Source organism: Gymnoscopelus microlampas, assembly GCF_963454915.1.
Source record: "Gymnoscopelus microlampas genome assembly, chromosome: 6".
Classification (NCBI taxonomy): domain Eukaryota; kingdom Metazoa; phylum Chordata; class Actinopteri; order Myctophiformes; family Myctophidae; genus Gymnoscopelus; species Gymnoscopelus microlampas.
Window position 1 is genome coordinate 47,616,125 of NC_139943.1, and position 22,698 is coordinate 47,638,822.

Sequence of the window (22,698 nt, forward strand, 5' to 3'; positions counted from 1 at the left end):
AGTAAGACGCTGTACACCCGTAACTGAGAATGTGCGTGTGATTGGGTGAATGTCATGCATACTGTAAAGCGCTTTTGGAAAAGCTGCTATATATACACAGACAACGTACGTATGTAGCACTCATGCATGTAGACGCCTAGATCTCCGCTTGGTACTGATACGTCTGGGGAAATCTAAATTCAATATATGGGTTAGAACAGTGGAGAAAATCAGCACTAACAAACCTACGGCCGTTGCTTTGAAAACCAATCCTGATGCCATCGCAATGATCACACTTATGACAACGATTTGTGCCGTCTGCCTCCTGCCTGCTTGGACCAGGTCTACTGGTGTATAGTGGGGCACATGTAGTTGGCGGAGTGGCACCCTGCACATAGATGTCTCCAAAATCCTGCTTTATATGTCCACGTGACCCCCTGATAGATAAATGTACGAATACTATCCAGTTTTGGAGAACACTTCCTCTGTCTTTGCTGGGGAGGGTTAATGCTGTAAAGATGGTATTTCTAACCGCGGCTGTTATATATATTCCAGAACATAACCGTTTCTATTACTAAAGCATTGTTCAAACGGTTAGATTCTACCATTCTTTCTTTCGTGTGGGTGGGATTATAAAACACAAAGCTCATCTTTGTAAATCTAAAATGAATGGGGGGTTGTCACTTTAAAATGTCTGTCTCTATTATTGGGCCACTAACATTCGAACCATCTCTTACTGGTTGGATGATACAGCATTGCTGCCCAATGGATTGGAGATGGAGTGAGAAGATTGTCTGCAGTCTACCATATAGGGGCAGTCATTTTATCACCAGTACCACTAAATAAAATGACATACGATAATAACTAAATAAAACTGAAATTTATAGCACTATCCGTATTTGTAAACAAGGTCAGGGCAATGTAATTTTTACTACCCATTGTAGCAAATCCCTCGTTCGCTCCTTCCCATCTCGATGGTGCTTTCCTTGCCTGGAGAGAAAAGGGAATAACTTGTGTTGGAAACTTGGATGGAGTGTGGATGGAGTATTTGCTTATTTTTCACAGTTAAAAGAGAGATATGAATTCCCCCAGCAAGATTATTATTATTCTTTTACATATATGTCCACGCAGACCTGAGGAGCAGTCATTTTGCAGATATCCAATAGGCCGCATTGGCCTGGGGCGCTGACCTAGCGGTCCGGGGACCAAGGCTCCAATGTAGCCTGACAGCGCATCGCAGGTTCGAGTCCCGATCCCGACAGCCTTTGTTGCGTGTCACTCCCCATCTCTCTCTCCCTGTTTCCTGTCTACCTACTGTACTACCAATAAAGGCATAAAAAGCCCCCAAAAAACAAAAAAAACAATAGGCTGCATTTACACTGAGAAACACTCATTAGGACCAGAGTCAAACGTATTCACTGCGCTTGTTATTTCTTCCTAAGATCGTTTTACACCACCTGCTCAGCATTGCATCCTTTGGTCATGTTTGCATTCACCTGTAATACACCCACTGATAATATATCCAGCGCAATCAACACACCTTGCCACTTTGCCGTGGGTGCCTCCGCTCACCCTTCTCTAGTTTGGAATATACCACACATCTGTCGCCACTCTCCACCCGCCACCCTGTTGACTGTGCTTCAAATGAATTTCTTTCTCTTTCTCTCCCTCTCTCTGAAAATTCAGCAGTCTCTTTTAATTGCACAAGAGAATTGACTGATCCCTATTCTCTCTCTCTCTCTCTCTCTCTCTCTCTCTCTCTCTCTCTCTCACTCTCTCCTTTCTGGCTTTTCTCCTCCTCCCGTTCCTTGTTGCAACTTTACTCTCTCACCTTTGATTTTTTGGTGATGTGGTCTTTTTGTCAACATTATCACACAATTTGACAGGTAGAGGCCTCTTCACATGCTAGACATCTCCCACACTTTCACGCTCCTCCAGATAATTCTCCAGTCTTAAGGCAGGGGTTGTGTGTGTGTGTGTGTGTGTGTGTGTGTGTGTGTGTGTGTGTGTGTGTGTGTGTGTGTGTGTGTGTGTGTAGTGTGTAGTGTGTTGTGTTTGGTTGTGTTTAGTATTCATGTGTTGTATGTGTTTTTTATTTAACCAGGCAGACCATTATTCTTATTTACAACTCTGACCTGAAGGCTGAGTTTTTAATGCATGTCTCGTACTAAAGCTTTTTGTGTGTTTGTATTCAGTTTGTGTGTGAGATTCCGGCACATGTGAGTATTTACGTGCGGGGGTGCAGCTCCATTAGTTACTATCACGTTTGAGGTCTGTAGCCAGGGAAGGGCCGGTGGGTGTACATGCTGTCGCTGCGTGCCTCAGCCAGCTGAGCTTAGTGGCGTACCATCTGGGGCATGCTGGGATCAGCTCCACATGGGTGCCTGATCCAGACACATCGCTAGCCATCAGCCGCCTAAAGACCCTGGCTGCTTGTCAGCAGCACCCTCGCTCTCCCCGTCAGCTAGCATGAGAATGCAAACCTTCCTCCTCTTTCCATCTCTCTCTGTTTCTCTTTGTGTCTCCAGCAGGCCTGCACAACATGTGCAGTCTAGCTGTCTAGTAGAGTTCAGCCACAGATCAGCTCCACTGGACCATCTATGGATTATGTACTAGCCTGACTCATCCACTGTTCACAGCTGATCTGTAACCAGTGACTCTACAGTCACAAGACTTACAGTATGGTCAATCAAACCCAGGGTTGTTCTTCAGGTTAAAAAACAACAACAACAACAACAACAACAACAACAACAACAACAACAACAACAACAACAACAACAACAACTTGTACTACTGCTGGTTTTCTATCCTACTAGGAAGTTAATTGTTGTCATCCATTAGATAGGATGCCAAATAAATTCAATCTCACCTACTGTGTTATCCCCATGCCCACCAACAATCTCATCCTCATCCAAAATCCGGTCCCCAGGGAAAATATTCAGTTTTCTGTCCAACTAGCTTACATAACATCAGATATAATTTCACACAGTGTCATGATAATGTATCTAGCCTGCGGCAAAACTATTACAACTCAACTAGCACATCATAGATTCATTTGGTTAACCGCATGCATCCTTGCGTCCCTATTCTGGGCAAGCCATGATAGGTGAACATTCTGCGAAAATAGCACATCTACAAGCTGCAGATAAGCTCACAACGCAACACGTAGATAAGATTATAGATTTTCAGCAAAGAGATTTGGTGTAGGTGTGAAAATGGAGAGGGCGAACCCCTTGGGGACCCTGGTATGAATGACCCTGAATGTTTGACATATTGTGCATAGAGTCATATTTAATTGTCATGAGTGTCAGGCGCATATACTGCATTTCAATTCAACTTACATTTTTATTTTTCTCTTTTGTTGGTGGGGGGCATACGGCACAAGCAATATCCGGCCCAGCTCCCCTCCATTTTGCGGGATGTGGTGTGGTGGCATTGAAATCCCTCCCCAACCCCCAACTCCTCCCAACAGCTTGATTCCTTGATTCCCAGCCCCCTGGCTCTCCAAACACTGTCACATTCGTGTGAATATTTAATGTCATCTCCTCCGATGCTCGTTAACAGCACAAATGTCTCATTGGCGTGGGGCATCTGCTCGACGGTGGCATTCCTCCTTGGTGCATTTCTGCCTTGTTCTTGCTGAAAGCCGGGAGAAGTCATGTAAATTTGATGGCGTTCTCCTCAACCACGGCTGCTGCTGCTGGTGCCCAGGGAGTATGAAGAGTGAAAAATAGGTCCCAGCCCATCTGTTTTCTCTGTAATGCTTGAAATATGAATGGGGGCCCTAATTTGGATTTTCACAGTCCGCTTGATGTTAACACATAAATGACTCGCAACGGCGGGTAAACAATAGTTGGAGTGAACAGGGAATGAAGCTTAATCTAAGTGACGTTTAATGAAGTGATCAGTTTTGACTTAGAATAGCACTTTGCAATATACATTCTCTGTGATATGTTAAAGTGAAAGCTGTAGCACTGCAGGTAATGGAAATGTGAAATCATTTGGTATTACATAATGTTTTTTTGTCTTTCTTTTTCAGAAACCTCCTGGATAGAGACACATTTTCCAAGTCGGACCCAAGTAAGTATGTTTACTGTCACATGATGGGCTCGGTTTCACACACCATGCCGACATGTATGCTTGTAGAGTCACGCATGCACACGTTCTATATGCCCACACACACACACACACACACACCCATACATCTCTGCGCGTCACTCTATGCTGCATGCCACACACACGTCCCATACGCTAGTGGTTCTCAACCTTTTTGGCTGGCGACAGCGACACCCCAAAAAGACTTGGCCATGGCTCACGACCCCCCTCCTTCACGGGTCACGACTCACACTGACACTCACACACGTGCGCACACTGACTAAACACATGCGTGCACGTACTGTATACCGACTGAGACTGCTATACTAAATACAATATAGCTACTGTATATTAGTTCATCGTTGGCTGTAATCATAGGTACATTTTCTAAAATGGGGGTTTGACAAGAGGAGTCATTTTACACTTGAGTCGAACCGTGCATCCGAGAGGAAAATATACGCACCTCTTCACAGCTCTAGTAGCCACCGATATTGGTCCCAGTGCAATTCCACCTCTCATGTTGAAAAATTCCACTGATTTATCGACGTGATGTGGGTTTGGTGTAATACATCTTTCACAAGCTTTCGTGTGTCAGAGCCTCAGACACATTGGCGCTGATCAATTCATTTCCCCCGCTTTGTCAGCTGTGCCTAAACTTGCCCACTTTGGGTTTCTCACTTGCCGGTCGAAGTCGACAATACCTGTGGGGTGTTAGGTGTGTGATATTTTTTATGGATCTTAGTATCTTACTACAGTGTAGCAACAAGATGCATCCACCACGCCGTTCCCTCCACCGTCCACACTACAGGCTGTTGAGAGCCATCGCTTCATGTATTGCGACAGTTTCCTTACATAGTTAGATTCCCTTTTCTCTCTTTCACAGGGCAAGTTAAGTTTATGTGGCAAGGGGAGGGGTAAATCTCCCCTGTGTTGCAAGGAACGCAGAGCCAGCGAGAACGTTCTGTCTCAGTGTGGCCAGTGTCACACACACACACACACACACACACACACACACTTCCTCGCTCTCTCTGTTACCCCCAAAAATGTTAGGCCTACCTACTAATTCAATATTCTGTATTGTGACTGTGTTTACTGAAACTAGAGGTTCGGGCCGCTACGTGGCCCTCACTTCTCTCTCTGTCTGTGTCCCTTTTGTGCCCATATATGGAGATCCCTGATGTCATTAGTATATGCCCATATCCTGTATATTGGCATGGCCATACATGGGCACATTGGTTGCATCAGCACCACATTCCCTCAAGTCCTTTCTGACCCTTTCTGATGCTCTCACTGAGTTTAAAGTGGGCTGGTCCCATTTATGCACATGACCATATATGGGCATTGTGGTCGGATCTGTAGCTCTGGATAACCGGATCTACATACATGCCTATTTCCGGGGTTTGTTTATGGTTATGTCTGAGTCATAGTGACATGCCTATATATGGCTGTATTCGGTTTGTTTATGCTTATGTCTGAGTCAGAGTTGCATGGCTGTGGTCCTGCCTATGTATGGGTATATCAGGTTTGTTTATGGTTATGTCTGAGTCAGAGTGATGTGGCCATGGTCCTGCCTATATATACAGTATGGGCGTATCGGGTAACTATATACTTTAATGAGCCTTATATGAGCCTCATTCACTGTTTATGCGTCGGGGAGCGCTCGCCCCCTCTAACAAAACACATCTCATTCCCAATCAGCCTGATGTTCAGAAACTAAAGTAACTAACGTAAATGACATAACGTAGATCAGGTTCAATTCACTGGTGAATACCGCTCTGCGACGGATGACGAGTTGTAATGAGCCCGGTTGGGGCCCATCAGGCTTGTAGACCTCTAATGCACACTACACATACGGTATAAGTGTACAGTACAGTGCTTCAGTCTCACACATGCAGTACATTGTAACAGACACACACACATATACACAAGCATGCTGCACACAAAAAACATTGTTTGAAAAACGTATGCTGTATGATGCCTTCATACAAACACAAACTACATAGCACACATGCACAGCCACTTGGTGCACATTCAAACACACTATTGTCTCTCTCTCTCTCTCTCTCTCTCTCTCTCTCTCTCTCTCTCTCTCTCTCTCTCTCTCTCTCTCTCTCTCTCTCTCTCTCTCTCTCTCTCTCTCTCTCTCTCTCTCTCTCTCTCTCTCACACACACACACACACACACTCTCACTCTCTCACTCTCACTGCACACAGACTGTCCATGTGTGAATCAGGAGTCATTTGCATATGCCAGGGGTTGTATTCGTCACAAAGTTCTCATCTCTGCCTCACCAGCATGAATGAGGGAAACCAGGTGATCTGTATATGGAGAGAGAGAGAGAGAGAGAGAGAGAGAGAGAGAGAGAGAGAGGGAGAGGGAGAGGGAGAGGGAGAGAGAGAGAGAGAGAGAGAATGAACGATTGAGTTAGTGAGTGAGAGAGAGAGCATACACATGAGGGTGGGAATCTCATTATGAAATGACAAAATAGGATCATTCTTTAATGTTTTATAGAATTTGCCAACTGAGACGTATTTCTTGTCGATATTTGTGGCCTCGGGTATAGCCGGACATCTGCTCCCTGGCACAAACTATTCTCCGATGGGGGCCCGCGGCCGAAATACATATTACTTTGGGGGTCCTTGACATTGAAAAGTTTGAGAACCACTGCACTAGGTCACCGCCTTTATGAGCAGGCTTAAAAAAACAGACCTTTGTCCTTAAGCAGTTCAGGAAAGGCTTTTTTCCCCTCTCCCAGAGATAAATGACTAGACACCCAAAGGGTTGTTCATTAACATTGATATCCTGTTCTAAGAGTCTACAAAAAAGTGTTAATGGAATGATGCATTAGGGCAAAAGGTACTCTTGGGTTTAAAATGATTGACTGAGGCACCAGTTGATACAGGGCTTTTAGGAGAAAGTGCTTTAATTTAATTTGTTGGAAACGCTCAAACAGGTCTACCTTTAGGCTAAAAGAGTTAACCCCACTATAGTGTTACTTAGATAGAAAAGAAAGGACTTTGGACAACAGTGATATCATTAGTCAGTTCTTTATATAGGATATATTCATTACCGTTTGTTGGGCTAGCTGTGTGTCCAACTGAGTGTCTTTTCTTGGATGCGTGTTTGCCCCGTCTGCATCTTTTTTTTCTTGCAAAAACAACGTCCCCTGGGTGCCTGGACTGCACCAGGTCCACGGAGCGTAGGAGGAGGCTTTGATGCACCACTGGGCCGTTGAGTGGCTGTGGGTTGAGGGGAGGCTGAGGCCGATTCTACAAATGTCTTCTAAATCATGTTACTATATCAGTGGTTCTCAAACCTTTTCATGTCAAGGACCCCCAAAACGTATATGAGCCCCAGAAGCAAAGGTTTGAGTTAAAATGTTCGCTTTTAAACTATATATTTCACAAATTAAATCTACAAGCTCATAGTGCGGTAACGAAGTGAAGCGCTATGAGCTTGTATATCTGCTATTTTTGATTAGCCAAAGAAATCTAAAATGACACACGGCAGAGACAGCGCTCCTGATGGCAAGAGTTGATTAATTACCTTTTCCTGTCATGAATCTGCATTATGGGATAATAGTATTCATTAACACCACAATCATAAATACAATTTTTGTATACATACGGTACAGGCATTTGTAGGTATACAGTATTTTGTTGTTCTTCATACTCAAAACATGGTTACAATAGGCTTTATGCACAGCAGCCATATTGGACAGAAATTGGGCCCCTTCCTGGCTTCCTTCACAGGTGTTACCAATGACACTAATGAAGGCTCTGTTCCATTTAGTGTAGCACAATGGTTCTCAAACTTTTTAATTTCAAGGACCCCCATAACTATGAGAGTGCGCAAATGGAACCAAATGGACCCGGGTCCATTTGGTTCCATTTTTGTACACTCTCAGAGTTACACCCTCTCAAGGAACCATGAGGGTCCCTGGACCACACTTTGAGACCCACTAGTATTTCTAGTGAGCCAACATGCACAATATCAGCACCCTGACTCTGTTTGACCAGAATGGAACAGAGCCTTCATTAGTATCATTGGTAACACTTATGTAGGAAGTCAGAAGAGGCCCAATTTTTCTCCAAAATGGCTGCTGTGCATAGAGCCTATTGGTGATCTATACAGTACATTGCAGCAGTATCTTATTGGGACGTAGCTTTAGAGGTTGGCCCAGGCCAGCTGTACATTTATCCAAGCAGGCACTTGTGCTGCGACCATGTCTGGGCTCTGCTGACAGCACTGGACCCAGTCACACAGGATTAGACTGCCTCAGCAGACAGACACACACAGATATACTGCACACACACACATACTGTATATGCATACACACACACACACACACACACACACACACACACACACACACACACACACACACACACACACACACACACACACACACACACACACACACACACACACACACATATGGTCTACACACACACACACACACACACACACACACACACACACACACACACACACACACACACACACACACACACACACACACACACACACACACACACACACACACACACACACACACACTAATTATACAACATTATTACTACATTATTACATAACAATTATTATTACAACATTATTATTATACAACGCACATTCATACACATACAAACACAAACCACTTACACCTGATAAAAAAAAAATATAGCCTTGTACCCCAGATCAACAAAAAAAGAGAATCCTCTTTTTTTGTGTTTTTGTTTAAAGAAAGGATAATGATTATCAGCCTGTTAGAGGAAGGAGAGATGATGATCAAATAACTTAGCTGTAAATTGTTAGTTTATGGCTGCTAGATCTGGCCGATCTACACGTCACAGCTTTTTTCTGTTTTGGCCCCACAGTGGTGGAATGAACTCCCCACTGCATCTTTCCTCCTCCACCCATCTTTCGCCACAGGCTGAAAACCCACCTCTCCAGGAAACACTTCCCTTCCTCTTTGCCTTGCCTACTTGTTGTCAATGAGTTGTACGAGCTCTTGTCTTATTGGATCTTGTTTATTCAATACACTTATTAGTGTGGTTGCCCAACAGGGCAACCAGACTATATTAATTTATTAGTGCCATTAAATGTCCCCATCCGCTTTAATGGAAAAGTGAAAAAAATGAAATTCAAGTATTTTTTTCTCAGAAACCGTAAGAGCTAGAGTTACCACATTTGGAGGGGAGGTTCATAATTTTTTCTGAAATTATTTTAAAAAATATCACACCATTCGGCCTCATGGTGGCGCTATAACAGCCCCCTTTACGTTTTGGCCTGTAACTCTTGAACCGTAGGTCCTACAATCAAAATTTCTTTTCACCTGGATTCCTTGGGTCACTACGCATCTCCCCATATAGGCCACGCCCATTTGCGTCAGGATAGATTTTTTGATATTGATTTATTTGTGCATTAAATTTCCCCATCCACTTTAATGGGAATTGCAAAAACTCCCATTCAAGTATTTTTTTCTCGGAAACCGTAAGGGCTACAGTTACAAGATTTGGAGGGGAGGTTAATAGTTTTTTGCAAAATTATTATGAAAAGAATCACACCAGTCGGCCACATGGTGGCGCTATAACAGCCCACTTTACCTTTTGGCCTATAACTCTTGAACCGTAGGTCGTAAAATCAAAATATCTTTTTCCCTAGATTCCTTGGGTCATTACGCAGCTCCCCATATAGGCCACGCCCATTTGCGTCAGGATAGATTTTCCGCCATTTTGAATTTTCTTCAAAACACACTTTTTGCTCCTTTTCCTACAATTTTTTTCCAAATCTCACACAAATCGGTACACGTGATCTATGGACCCATGCGATAAACCTGTCCAAGCGGAATTTTGATAGTCCGTACCGTCCGTCCGTAAATGGCTTCCAAAGTTAGCGGGAGGGGCCCGCTTGACCAAAAACGCCACAAATCACGAACGAAACGTCCGGTCAATCACAAATTTGAATCACATGTCGAGGGTGGTATACTAAACCAATCCCCAAAAGCATTTCTACTTTGATCCATAGGGGGCGCCACGAATGCTCGAAATGTAACCGTTTGATGCAAAAACATGATTTTTGGGGGATCAATCCTCTCAAAATGAAACGCAGGCGATCTCGGGAGCGACGCGACGATGTAATTGGCGCAGTCTCCGACGGTATTCCTCCCGGCGTATCACTGGAGTCCCGACCGCGTCGGCGCAACCACACTTTGCAATTTCCCCGGAATTGCGACGCGTCTAGTTTGTTTTAGCTCTTGCTCATTTGATTTTCCTATTTTGGCTCATCTGTTTATGAAAGTAGGTAGCTGATATATTGCACTAGGTATACTCTTAATTGCTTGTTTTAGAAGAGAATGCACTTAATACTTCTGGTGATTAGTAGTTTCGTTCCCTACCTATGTTGAATGCACTTATTGTAAGTCGCTTTGGATAAAAGCGTCTGCTAAACGGCTGTAATGTAATGTAATGCTAGTGCTAGCATAATGTACTGTCAGTGAAGTCAGTAAAGTAGAGATGCTAACTTGAGATGTGGTTAGAGTCTCGGAGATTCATCGAAATATGCTTCAAGCAATGTGCATATTAACTTTAATGTAATACATGAATTAGGGAAATAACTAGCTTTGCTCTAGATTGATTCGAAAGTTAATTGGTCTCATGTATATTTCTACGCCTATTTAGTGTGTTATTGACAATAATTACTTGATTCATGGAACATTATTATTTGAGTATCATCATATTTTGCATAATAGTCCATTATGATTATTAGTCATGTCCAAATGTAAAGTCACAAAGATGATCAGGTTAACAACAGAGTTTCAGGGTTGTTTTACAACCAACCACGTGGCAGCTGTGTTATGTTTTATGGAAAATGGATGTTCCTTTTGCTAATTCAGTGTACAAGCCTCCTGAGAAGAGTAGGCTATGCACATGCACTGTGTAAAAAGACTTGTCACCGACACTGAGAGAGAGAGAGAGAGAGAGAGAGAGAGAGAGAGAGAGAGAGAGAGAGAGAGAGCAGCAACAATGTGTGTGTACAATAATAATAACAATAACAACAGTAATAACAGTCCACAGCCATAATCCATAGAAGAGTCGTGGTGGCAACCCCATCATGAGGCCCCAGTTCTACTCATCATCGATATAATGAATAGAAGGAGTTTGTGCACATGTGTGGGGATAGACAAGCGTCCTGAGCGAAGGGAATACATTCTGTAGCTATTTGTAGGACTCTTATTGATGTATTGCTTTCCCCCGCACAACACGCAGACACCATGTGTCATCCAGCGACTCATCACAAGATAAAAGCCCATACATTACATTCACACAGCTGAGCTCAGGCAAGTTGCACACACACCTGCTATATACAGCAAGGGATCAAAAAAGAGACAACCACCTCTTTTTGATCTACCAGATCTGATCTACCATTGATCTACCAATTGCACAGATTGGGCTATTGAGGTGATCAGTTGAGATGATCAAAAACAGCCATTATTAATCATTATTGTTTCATGTGCAACCAACTTTTCTCCCCAGAGAGTTATCATTCATTGTACTCTTATTATTCATATAACGTTATTGACTCATTCTTTGTTATGTTTTACTATATTTACTTATTCTATGCTTGTATTATTCATATTAGAATCCTATAACAAGACATAAAAGCAATGGTGATTTTCACTGTCTGGCACTGGGTGATCATGCCAGCCTTGGGAAACATCTAAGTGATCGTGTGCCCCAAAAGGTTGCCCACCCCTGGTATTGTTGTTATTCTTTATTATTTCTTTGTCATTGGTGTTATGGCTGCTACAATTTTGAGGAACCATCAAATATTTTATCATAAAAGGAAGTAACTCCCCAATTTCCCGATATTCATATCTAATTACATAACCATATCATAACCTGTACAAAAGCATCCTCGTGAATGCTTTTGAGAGAATCCGGCTAACATCAAGGACAGCTAAAGGGTGGCACTGCTTCTCAGAGTTAGTGAAGGTTATCACTTAGAATGAATGAGTAGAATTAGCTGAACTGAACTGTCTTACTGATAAGGTGCATGTTTAAAGAGGTGGTGCATTGGTTTTGCACTTTTTCTGTTTTTCATGTGTCTATGAGGTTGATAGAACTTCATTAAGCCCCCTGCTGTTTTTTTATGGTGTTTTATGTCTTATCTGACTATTTTGAGTTTCTTCCTGGAGGCTGAAACCTTGAGGGTCAAACGTGCCAATATAAAAACAGCACTTTAATGACACAGTAAAATTATACCCTCCCCCTCATTATCATAACACAACAGGTGTGGGCATGAGGAGGAGGAGGGACTAGGACAGGTGGGTGGTGCTAAGGTGTTGGAGGAGGTGCTAAGGTGAGAACCAGGTATACTTAATGAACTGGAGGCGTGTCCACATAAAAACATAATTTTAACACTTTCTGTACACTTTTTTGAAAAGAAATCTTCCTCCTATTATAACCATAATACCACCCCACCACGGGCACCCCGTCTTTAAGATGGTTCCCAAAGGAGGACTTTCAAAATGCTGTAAGACATGGCATCCATACAAAACATGATTTGTGTTGCATGGTTTTGGTGGCTGTGTGCGTGCGTGCGTGCACACACGCGAGTGAATGCGTGTGTCCTACTGACAAGCTGCATTTACAGTAGAGAATAATAACTGCTGTATCCTGTTTTCATTTCCCAATTACTCTACAGTAATTACATTCAGTTACCGTCAAATAATGATCATACATCTACACAGTGAGTCTAGTGCAGTGGTTCTCAACCTTTTTTAGCTCAGGTCACACCTGAAAATAGCTTTTTCATCCACGGCACCCCTGAATTACAATGTTATTACTTTACAGCACCTTACATTTATGTCATATTGATATTACGGTACGTAAATATGTAAATATTTCCCCCTAAGATACCGTATGGTAAACTTATAACTTATATATCCAAATATCCGTTTCCCTTATAGGACAGATTAAAAATAACTTTATGCTTGACGTTTAAGCACTTGAACTCACTCATCCATATAATGGCCTGACACTTCACTACATTATTCAGTCTGAAAGCCCTCTCAGTTCAGCCGTTTTCTGAGATGGGGGCGTGGCCAAAGTGGGACTCTCAAGGATTAACGGGCTAGAAATAGGTGGTCAAAGGTCAAGGTCACTGTGACCTCACAAAACAATGAATTTCCTTCAAAGCCTTCACTACAGTACATATCGTTGCTGTCCGGTAGAAACCAGCTAACTAAATTTTTTCCGCTTTTGCATTTCTTTCATTAGGTAAAGACCCTGTAGCACGTCTGATATGTGGCATAGAGGGGCGGATTTTAAATCTCCAGAGAAAACATCCGTGGGCTACCATTGGTACAGCGACCTGTGTGCCCGCCCTGCGCCCCTCCTCCTCCCCCAATGTGCAATATTGAGAGCCCTGACGTCACAACATTTGGAGTGATGGCCACTGCACTCTGGTTGGTTGGAATACACATAGGGCCCAGGTAGAACCCACTTATAGCCCACATGGGCATCCCAGTTAAGTGCATAAGTATTGGGGCATAATGCGTTTCATATTAATTGTACATCGTGCAAGTACAGTAACGGTATGGGAAGCAGCTGTTGTTACAGGCAGAATATTGTGGAATTTTGGGGGAAAATGTGGAGTTAGTTGGGCCATGTGTCTGCTTGGAGACTGGCCCCATACACTCGTGTACACTCCATGAGTGTGGCCGCCAATTATGGTAGCAGGATATTGAATCAATGAAAAGTATTATTAAAGTGATTCTGGGAGTTAGCTGTTTTTTCTGACTCCAGGCCCCTTTTGACCTCCAACCTCATTGTGAGCCTGGAGGTCCATTTAGCTGTACTTATCATTGAACATTTTGAACATTTTGGAGTTAGCCGGTTGCTGCCGGACAGCAGAGATATAGTATATGAGAGGTAGTTATTGGCTGTTTTTCGCAGGACAACAACGAATGCGTGGTTGCAGCTGCCTTACAGCAGCCAACATGCTCACTATTAATGTCCATGTCCATACTGACCCAAGCCCCCTGAACACTTCAAAGAGGGAGGCAAACCACAGGAGACTGAGCTGTCACCATGTGTCAGATGCCTGCAGATACAGCGAAGGCTGCATGAATGAAAATGAAAGTCAACAAAATGCCATTTTAGTGCCAACTGATTGCCTTGCTGGGTCCTTGCCAGTGTCCCCTTGCAAAAAAAAAAATCACTTCCTCTGTGGCTCTTGAATGTCAATAGGAAAGACTCTTCAGCATGTCCACTACACACTCACATCCTCCTCGTGATCCACACAGCACAGTCCCCACCAGCACTGCTCTCTCTCACATGCACGCACATACGCATACACATACACATACACATACACACACACACACACACACACACACACACACACACACACACACACACACACACACACACACACACACACACACACACATACACATACACACACACATACACACACCCCTCTAAAGTCCGTTTCCGCTTTCCCACCCCCATTCTTCATCCCTGATAGCTCAGTGCTACTTCCTCCCTTCCAGCTCCTTGTCAAATATCATGGCAGTGCGAGGCAGAGTTGTAGTGACATTTAATTAGGAGAGTTTTTCCTCTGCTCTTGGACCTCTGAGAGAGAACACGCCCTCAGGCCACACTCTGGGTCATTGTCTGTTTCACTATTAACTACTTCTTAATCAATGTCTTCCCCTCTTTCTCTCCTTCGTCTCTCTGTCTCTGTCCCCTTTATTTCTCCTCCCGTTTCTCTTTCTGCCTCTGTTTTTCTCTCTCTTCCCTCTCCATAACATTCTCTCTCTCCCCTCCCGCTGTACTCGCTCTGTCCCCCGTCTAATTATCTCCTTTATTTCTGTCTCTTCTCTCTGTGTCTTTTTCCCACTCTCCCCATCTCTTGCTCACTTTCTCCCTCTCTTGTTCTTTTATTCAACAGTCTGTGTGCTATACACTCAAGGAATAGCCAACAGGGAGTGGAGAGAGGTGAGTACAGCAGAGAAGCTGGGGGGGGGGGGGGGGTTTAATTAATTTAACACAAACCACAGTCGCCTGTAAAATGTGCACAGTGTTTTGCCGTAAAATCGAATGTAATTTCCTGAAGCTGGTTTGTCATCTTTTTGACTAAGCACGAGATCAAGGTAGTTCAGCTAGTGTCACCATAACAATTCAATAACATCACCATGAAGAAGTTATTGATATTTGCCTTTATTGGTCCCGGAGGAAAATTCTACATTGAAACCCAGGAAAGGCAGTGATAAATCTTGGCAGTGATAAAAGAAAAGAATAATTTGATATTTTAGCTCAAAATATCAGCAATTAATCTCTGCATGAATATATATATTCAACAATGAATACCGGCACGGTGGCGCAGTCGGTAGCGCTGTCGCCTCACAGCTAGAAGGTCCTGGGTTCCATTCCCACCGGGGACGCTGGGGGCGTGTCTTCTCCTCCGCGTCATCAGCGCCCATACCCTAGGTGGGGTTGGCGAAAGGGCCTACTCTGTGTGGAGTTTGCATGTTCTCCCCGTGTATCCTAGGGTAGGGTAGTTAATACCTTCACAAAAACATGCAGTAATCCTGGTCGCTATACTGCCTCCCCCTGGTCAGCCGGGGCGCCTGATGTTGTAGGGGAATGGAACTAGTTGGAATAACGTGTTCCTTCCACGCGCCATGTCCTACCGGGGAAACTCCCCCCAAGAAGGTCAGTTGGCTCTCATGCATTGAAGGAGGCATGAGCTCGGCCCTGGGCTCCCTAGGCTGGTGGGGGGAGTGTAGCGCCCAGGATCACCTAGAAAATTGGCACCGGGTGAAAAAGGGTTACAAAATCGTGGGATAAAATAAAAACAAAACAAAAAAAACAATGAATACCGGTATATAACTTAATATGTGACCCTGTGCGGTAAATGCTGTAGATCAGGGGTCTTCAACGTTTTTCAGGCCAAGGACCCCTTAGCTGAGAGAAAGATGAACCGCCACTATTTTGTATAAAATTGTGTTTTTATACAATATTTTGTCTGTGATATACTTTTTCATAGATATCATAGATTTCATTGACTTGTTTGACAGCACTATCATCAGCGTTTCATGAATTCATATTTTCGTTTATTTTTTTTACACATTATCTTTTCTATTAATATTTGGATTCATGTTAATGTGAATTTTCATTATTTCAATTATATTTAACCACTTAAACCCTCAATACTTGACCTTTGGCTCTCTACTTGGTCTGCTCTTTCCTCTACACCAAACCTCTTCGCCACAAATAGCAGATCTACAAGCTCACAATGTGTTGTGCTGTGACACATTGTGAGCTTGTATATCAGCTATTTTTGGCAAATGTTCCTTCCAGAATAGGGATGCTAGAGTTCAAGTGGTTAATATGTCCTTTAACAAATACATGGAACACAGGTTTTGTATTATGTATGTGGAATGAGTGTTGAATGGAACCATTGTTTAAATGTCTCTCCTCTGTCTTATGTTCTTCTAGTTTGGCAGAACAGAGGTCATAGACAACACTCTGAACCCAGACTTCGTCCGTAAATTCATTCTCGACTACTTTTTTGAAGAGAGACAGAATCTACGCTTTGACCTGTAAGTAAACAGATAGCCTATATCTGTTGGTGTGTGGGTGGGGGATGTTTTTTTGGGTGAATTTATATCTGCTCATGTTTATGTGTGCGTACATTTATAATTCGTAACGCGTCCATTTATCCAGCACACCGGTAGTGAAACCCCCCCCCCCCCTCCCCCCCGTTGACAAAACGGCCCTGGTTCGGACCAAAATGCCAGGGCTGAATTTTTGTCCCAGTCCGGCCCTGCGTGTGTGTGTGTGTGTGTGTGTGTGTGTGTGCGTGCACGCACTGTGCATGGACACAGCATAACTACAAAGAATGTGACATGAGCAAAACTTTGTCACACGCAGGCAACCCCGTCCCCATAGTGAACTAAAGAGCAGCTTCGCGTTGCACAAGTTCCAGTGTTTTCTTAAAAAAAAAATGTTATCTGTGTCGCTCTCTCGTGTGGAAGTGCGTCTGTGACCCCTTGCCGAGCATGTTTCAGCGCATTCGTTTCTGCCAAGATGACTCGAGTCGAGGAGACGAGCATAAATGACTGGCGGGGATAAGACATGATGTGGCCACCGGAGTTTGTTTGACTGTGACAGACACAGAACTGCTGCCTGCAGCAACCTCTTCTGCACTACAGTTCGCTTATGATATCCAACAGCCACTACTGTGAATAAATCAATGCCCATTCATTGCACAGTATTAATAATAGCCTATATTCTGGTTGTAAACAAACTACTAACTACTAATAAAAATAAACAACATATATATATATATAAATGTATATAAATGTATATATATATATATATATATATATATATATATATATATATATATATATATATATATATATATATATGTATGTATATGGAGAGAAAGAGAGAGACAGAGAGAGAGAGGGGGAATGGGCTTTTTTCTAGTCACAATAGTACTGTGGGTTGCAATGTGCTAGATTTGAGCAGAGTGGAGCTGTCCATGTTGCTGAATAGTACAGTGGACAGGTGAGCTCTGTCCATGGTTCTGAACAACATGAACTGTGAACTGTCCATTGTAATGAGTAGTACAGTGGATAGGTGAGCTCTGTCCATGGTTCTGAACAACATGAACTGTGAGCTGACCTTGGTGCTGAGTAAGCATGGTACGTGTTGTGAAGTAACTCATGCCTAGCTTGAAGCCACCTAATTCAGGCACGAGGCCAGCGTGATGTCACACTTGTGACACCACCCATAGCATATAAACCACCGTGCCCTAAGAATCATTGCAGATGAATCATTGCTCACGTTGAAGGCTTCTCACTTTATCATTATGAGACTCAAGAGAGCATATATCTCTCGCCGTCCCTCGTCGTCATCGACCCCGAGTGTGACAACTCACCAGAACCAGCTAATCTATCATTGATTATTAGGATATACAGAAACAATCTCCGTAACCTTGGTTACAGTACGGTATACCACGGTATCAAATGCCACGGTATTGATACCGTAAGATTTCCAAGCCAACTGTATTATAATTATAATTTTAATATGCGCATATTATGCACAGCTCCACTCGCACAAGCCGCGAGACTTGTGTCGTGACCAAATAAAACATATTTGACTTGACTCAAGCAACAGTTTGGTTGCTAAAACTAAGAAGCAGTGTTTTACACCAAGAAACATCATTGCAATGTTGTTTAGATGGACAGTGTTACCTTTATATATACGTGGCGATTATATTACGTGCCCGCCCGAATACCAAACCCTTCATAGGTTTATATTTGTTGATAAACAAACAGCAGATCAAAACCAGACCAAAAGGGCAGATCTACAAGCTATCGTCACATCGCCATGCATTGCTTTGTTAATTTGTAGATCTGTTTTTTGGCGCACGGCAGTGATGTCCACCAATGGTAGAACAATTTACACAACCCTCCGATAAATTGATTATATCTTTTTTTAAACCTTTAATAATTTGGGGATAGAAATGTATGAATAATAAATAACTAATTAAGCTTCAAAATATTTTACTCAATTTATAGCATGTCAGTCATTTTCATTTGGGCAAAACTGGCTTATAAATATTAATGTTTTTTTTTTTTTAAGTCCACATTTCAATAACTAACTACAGTCACAATAACTAACTACAGTTAGTGGTGAATGACAGATGACCCAGCATTTAATCATGCATGAATGATGCAGGCTTGGGAAATGTGTTACTGTATAATGGTTACTAATATATAATCATAACAGCTTTCCACATACAGTGCCAACAAGACAGTTGCATCTAGCAATGGCGTGGTCTCCCTGTCCACTCTTAAACTATCGATAGCAATCGATAGTAACATTGTCTACATACCAAATTTCATACCCCACCTCAGGGGCTGCCGGATTATGTGGTTAGGCTATATGCATGTGATCACGTGTGTGTGTGTGTGTGTGTGTGTGTGTGTGTGTGTGTGTGTGTGTGTGTGTGTGTGTGTGTGTGTGTGTGTGTTTGACAGGCGTGGGTGATAGTGCTGCCATCTGCAGTGCAAAGTTGCATTGAGACTGAAATATTCATGGCCTGTGTTGAGGGGAGCTGTAAAGTCTTCTCCCTTCTAAATAAAAGACTAGTTTTCATAACATGCTTTCCGCCAACATTTCCCTTTGAACGCAAACGGTAGTAGCTAAATATGTCTCACTTTGGCTCTGGCAGTCTGTGTGTGTGTGTGTGTGTGTGTGTGTGTGTGTGTGTGTGTGTGCGTGTGGGGGGGCTCTGGCTTGTTTTTGCACAGAGTAGCATAATTTCCAGAATTAGTCACTTTTAGGCTATATGGCTAGATCAGTTTGTCTGTAAGTATTACAGACTAACTGTATTGTATGTGTATTTATGTACGTATGTACATACCGTATTTACCGTACATACATAAAAATAAAAATGTAAACTGATTTACTACACCTTAACTCATATCCTAGCTTCCGGGTGTACACAAACACAATAGCTTTGACATTCCCAACCATAAGATAAGGCGAAAGTGCACTGTGCACATACCTGCTTCTTATGCTTTATTGGCACGGCATCTTGGTTCTCTGTTTGCTACGGGACTCATCACAAATACAGGGTTTTTAGCCCAGAAGTTCCTCGCCCCTCCCGTTTGTATGCGAGAGCTGGCGAAAACTCCCACCTGAAACTCTCAGTCATTATAACAGCTTCCAGGTGCAAGCTCATTTGGCATGATGGCTTGTGCTTGTAGAAGAACCATTCCAGTGCTGCGTAGCTAAACTGTCCTGCTAAGAAGGCTAGTGGAAACTTCTGGGACGTAGAATGTTTGTCAGCGACATCGTTCCATTGTTCTTAAATGAGTAATTTTCACACTGTCAAAAGCAACTTATTCTTTCCTCTGTAACCTGATAGGCTATTGCTAGCATCGGTTAACTTCTCATTGCTCAAAGCTAGGTTACGTGTTAGCCAGCTTCCTTCTAATTTCTGTTTTGGGTCTTGAGCTAAAAAGTTTGGGAACCACTGCTCTAGAGGCACAATAGCGCCTCCCGGCAAGTCCTGGGAGCCGCTCAGCCCGCTGCCAGACAGAAAACAGATGTGGCAGTCTTACGGTCTCCTTGGTATCAAGTGGATACAGACTGCAATTCGCAGCAATGTCGCGGGTGTCAGCGAAGCCCATCTTCTCTCATGCCAGCAGGGAGGCTGACGAGATACTTCCCGGTCCTCATCAAACCCAAGTGGGTTTCTACTCGAGGTACTTTCTCGTACCTAAGAAATGAGGCGGTCCGCATCCCTTTTTGGACCTTCAGTATGAGCTCTGCATCGCTATCTGCGAGTGTGAAGGTAAAAACGTTGACGTGTGCCACCCTGCTTCAGATGGTGCATCCAGGAGATTATTTCACCTCTGTGGATCCCAAGGACGCATACTTTCACATTCCTGTATATCACCCCACAGGAAATTCCTGAGGTTCGGGTTTCGGGGGAAGACAATACAAATACTTTGTTCTACCCGTCGGACTGGCTCTCAGTCCTCAGGTGTAAAAGTCCACCGAGGCTGGCTCAGCGAGGGATTTGTATCGCCAATTACATAGACGACTGGCTCCTGTTGACAAGCAGGGTCGAGGGAGCACCCAGCTGTAATGTCATGTAACATATTGTTACATTTGCGATTATTGTCTACTTACAAAACACAACAGTGCACTGTTTTCAGTTACCATCGTCGTGAAAATGTTTTCAATCTTCAAGAAAATCCATAACGCCAGCTAAATGTATACGTCTAAAAGTATACATATAATATCCCCAATATCTTTTTACCTCACCAAGTCCATACTGTAATCAAGATTTCCTCACAGTATCTCAGGGTTCACTCCAGGTGGAGGTTTAAATAATCTCCACTGAGCTGAGCACAGAAATAACTCATGAAATATGGATAGGCTCTTTTGTTTGTTTAGCTGTTAGCCTGTCAGCAGGAACACTGCCGCGGACCAGAGGGAGGGAGGGCAGACATTAGGTCAAGGAGAGATGGCTTGCTGTTTGAGTGTGTGTGTGTGTGTGTGTGTGTGTGTGTGTGTGTGTGTGTGTGTGTGTGTGTGTGTGTGTGTGTGTGTGTGTGTGTGTGTGTGTGTGTGTGTGTGTGTGTGTGTGTGTGTGTGTGTGTGTGTGTGTGTTTGTGGTTTCATATATTGTGGACGTGCTACAATGAATGTGATAAACACGTGTTTACTTGTGTTCTAGAAGATAAAAATGTGAATAGATGGAGAGAGATGCATGGAGAGAGAATGAAAGGGAGAGACAGACAGAGGGAGAGAGGCTGTCAGAGATGGAGAGAGAGGGGTAGGACTGGGAGTGAGAGAAAGGAATGGTAAGAGACAGGTAGAGAGAGAGAGGGGGGGGAGACAGATGGGTTTGAGAGACCAGAACAGATAGGGGAAAGCAGATAGACAGAGAAAGACAGTGAGAGTGAGTGGTAGGTAGACATAAGTGAATCGCAGATAAGACCCATGACCAGCGTTGGTCAGAAGAGAAACACTTGAAGAGCTTTGTAACTTGCGTGATGATTAGGTTAAACCTATAGGATCAGATTATACCTGCACAAAATAATAGATTTACTGGCGCACTGTAAATATATATATATTTAAAGGAATGGGCCCTTTTCAAATCAAATGCTGTGTATTGTTTTTTTTTACAGGTTTTTTTCTTCCTCCCATGTGAGGACTTCATTTGTAAACTTAAAATGTAGGCATGTACAGTATGTAATAGAGGATATGCGCATGCTTAAAGTGAATGGCACATCGAGTGGCAAATCGAGTGGCAAAGCAACATGCAAAGTGAGTTTAACATTGTTTAATGTTGTTTAATGCAATCAGATATGACTTTTCTGTTTGGATGCATGGGCTGTCAATGCCAGAAAGTATTTTTTTGACACTCAGTAGGCATTCCTGCATAACTTCCGGGTTTGATGATGATGTCACACGCATATCCTCTATACATAGGTACCCCTCATTTCCCTCCCGTCCTCCCACTCACCCTCCCACTCACCCGTGCTTCCCAGATGCAGAGACAGTACTGCACAAACACAAAAAAAAAAAAAGAGAAGGAGAAGTAAAAGGGATCCAATCGGATCTCTATTCTCTGAACAAATTTCACAGATCCTTTAGGGTTCTGGTCTGTCATTTTGGACCGGTGAAAACCTCTTCTGTAGGGTTCATTGTGAGTGGGCGAGCATCAGCGCCTATTACTATCTCCTGGGCTGATGTCCCCACAACCACTCCATACTGCCGCCATGTCTCCACACACACGCACACGCACACGCACACGCACACGCGCGCACACACACGCACACACACACACACACACACACACGCACACGCACACGCACACGCACTTCCAGTCAGCCCTTCACCCCCCTGGAGCAATCCACAGACAGTACCAGTCAGCACCAGCCTCCATGTAGCACCGCAGACCTCCTGGACAAACTACTGACCCATTAAGTGGCCTCCCTCTTCTCTCCTCCTCTGTCTGCACCCCTCCCTGAAGCCACTCCAGTCCGTACATCGGGCTACTAAGCCTTCCCCTGGAAGC

The 22,698-nt window shown here is 43.4% G+C and overlaps 1 protein-coding gene across 1 annotated transcript in view; it reads left to right on the forward strand.

Annotated features, from left to right (window-relative positions):
- The window catches only part of LOC311047359 (copine-8-like), a gene marked incomplete at both ends in the record, with an annotated part of 105,666 nt that overhangs the window by 11,840 nt on the left and 71,128 nt on the right, over positions 1–22,698 (forward strand). The window contains 3 exons of the mRNA XM_084060049.1: positions 4,019–4,059; positions 15,034–15,080; positions 16,584–16,687. Of these exons, the coding sequence (XP_083916175.1) occupies positions 4,019–4,059; positions 15,034–15,080; positions 16,584–16,687 (192 nt within the window). The remainder of the gene's footprint in view (positions 1–4,018; positions 4,060–15,033; positions 15,081–16,583; positions 16,688–22,698) is intronic.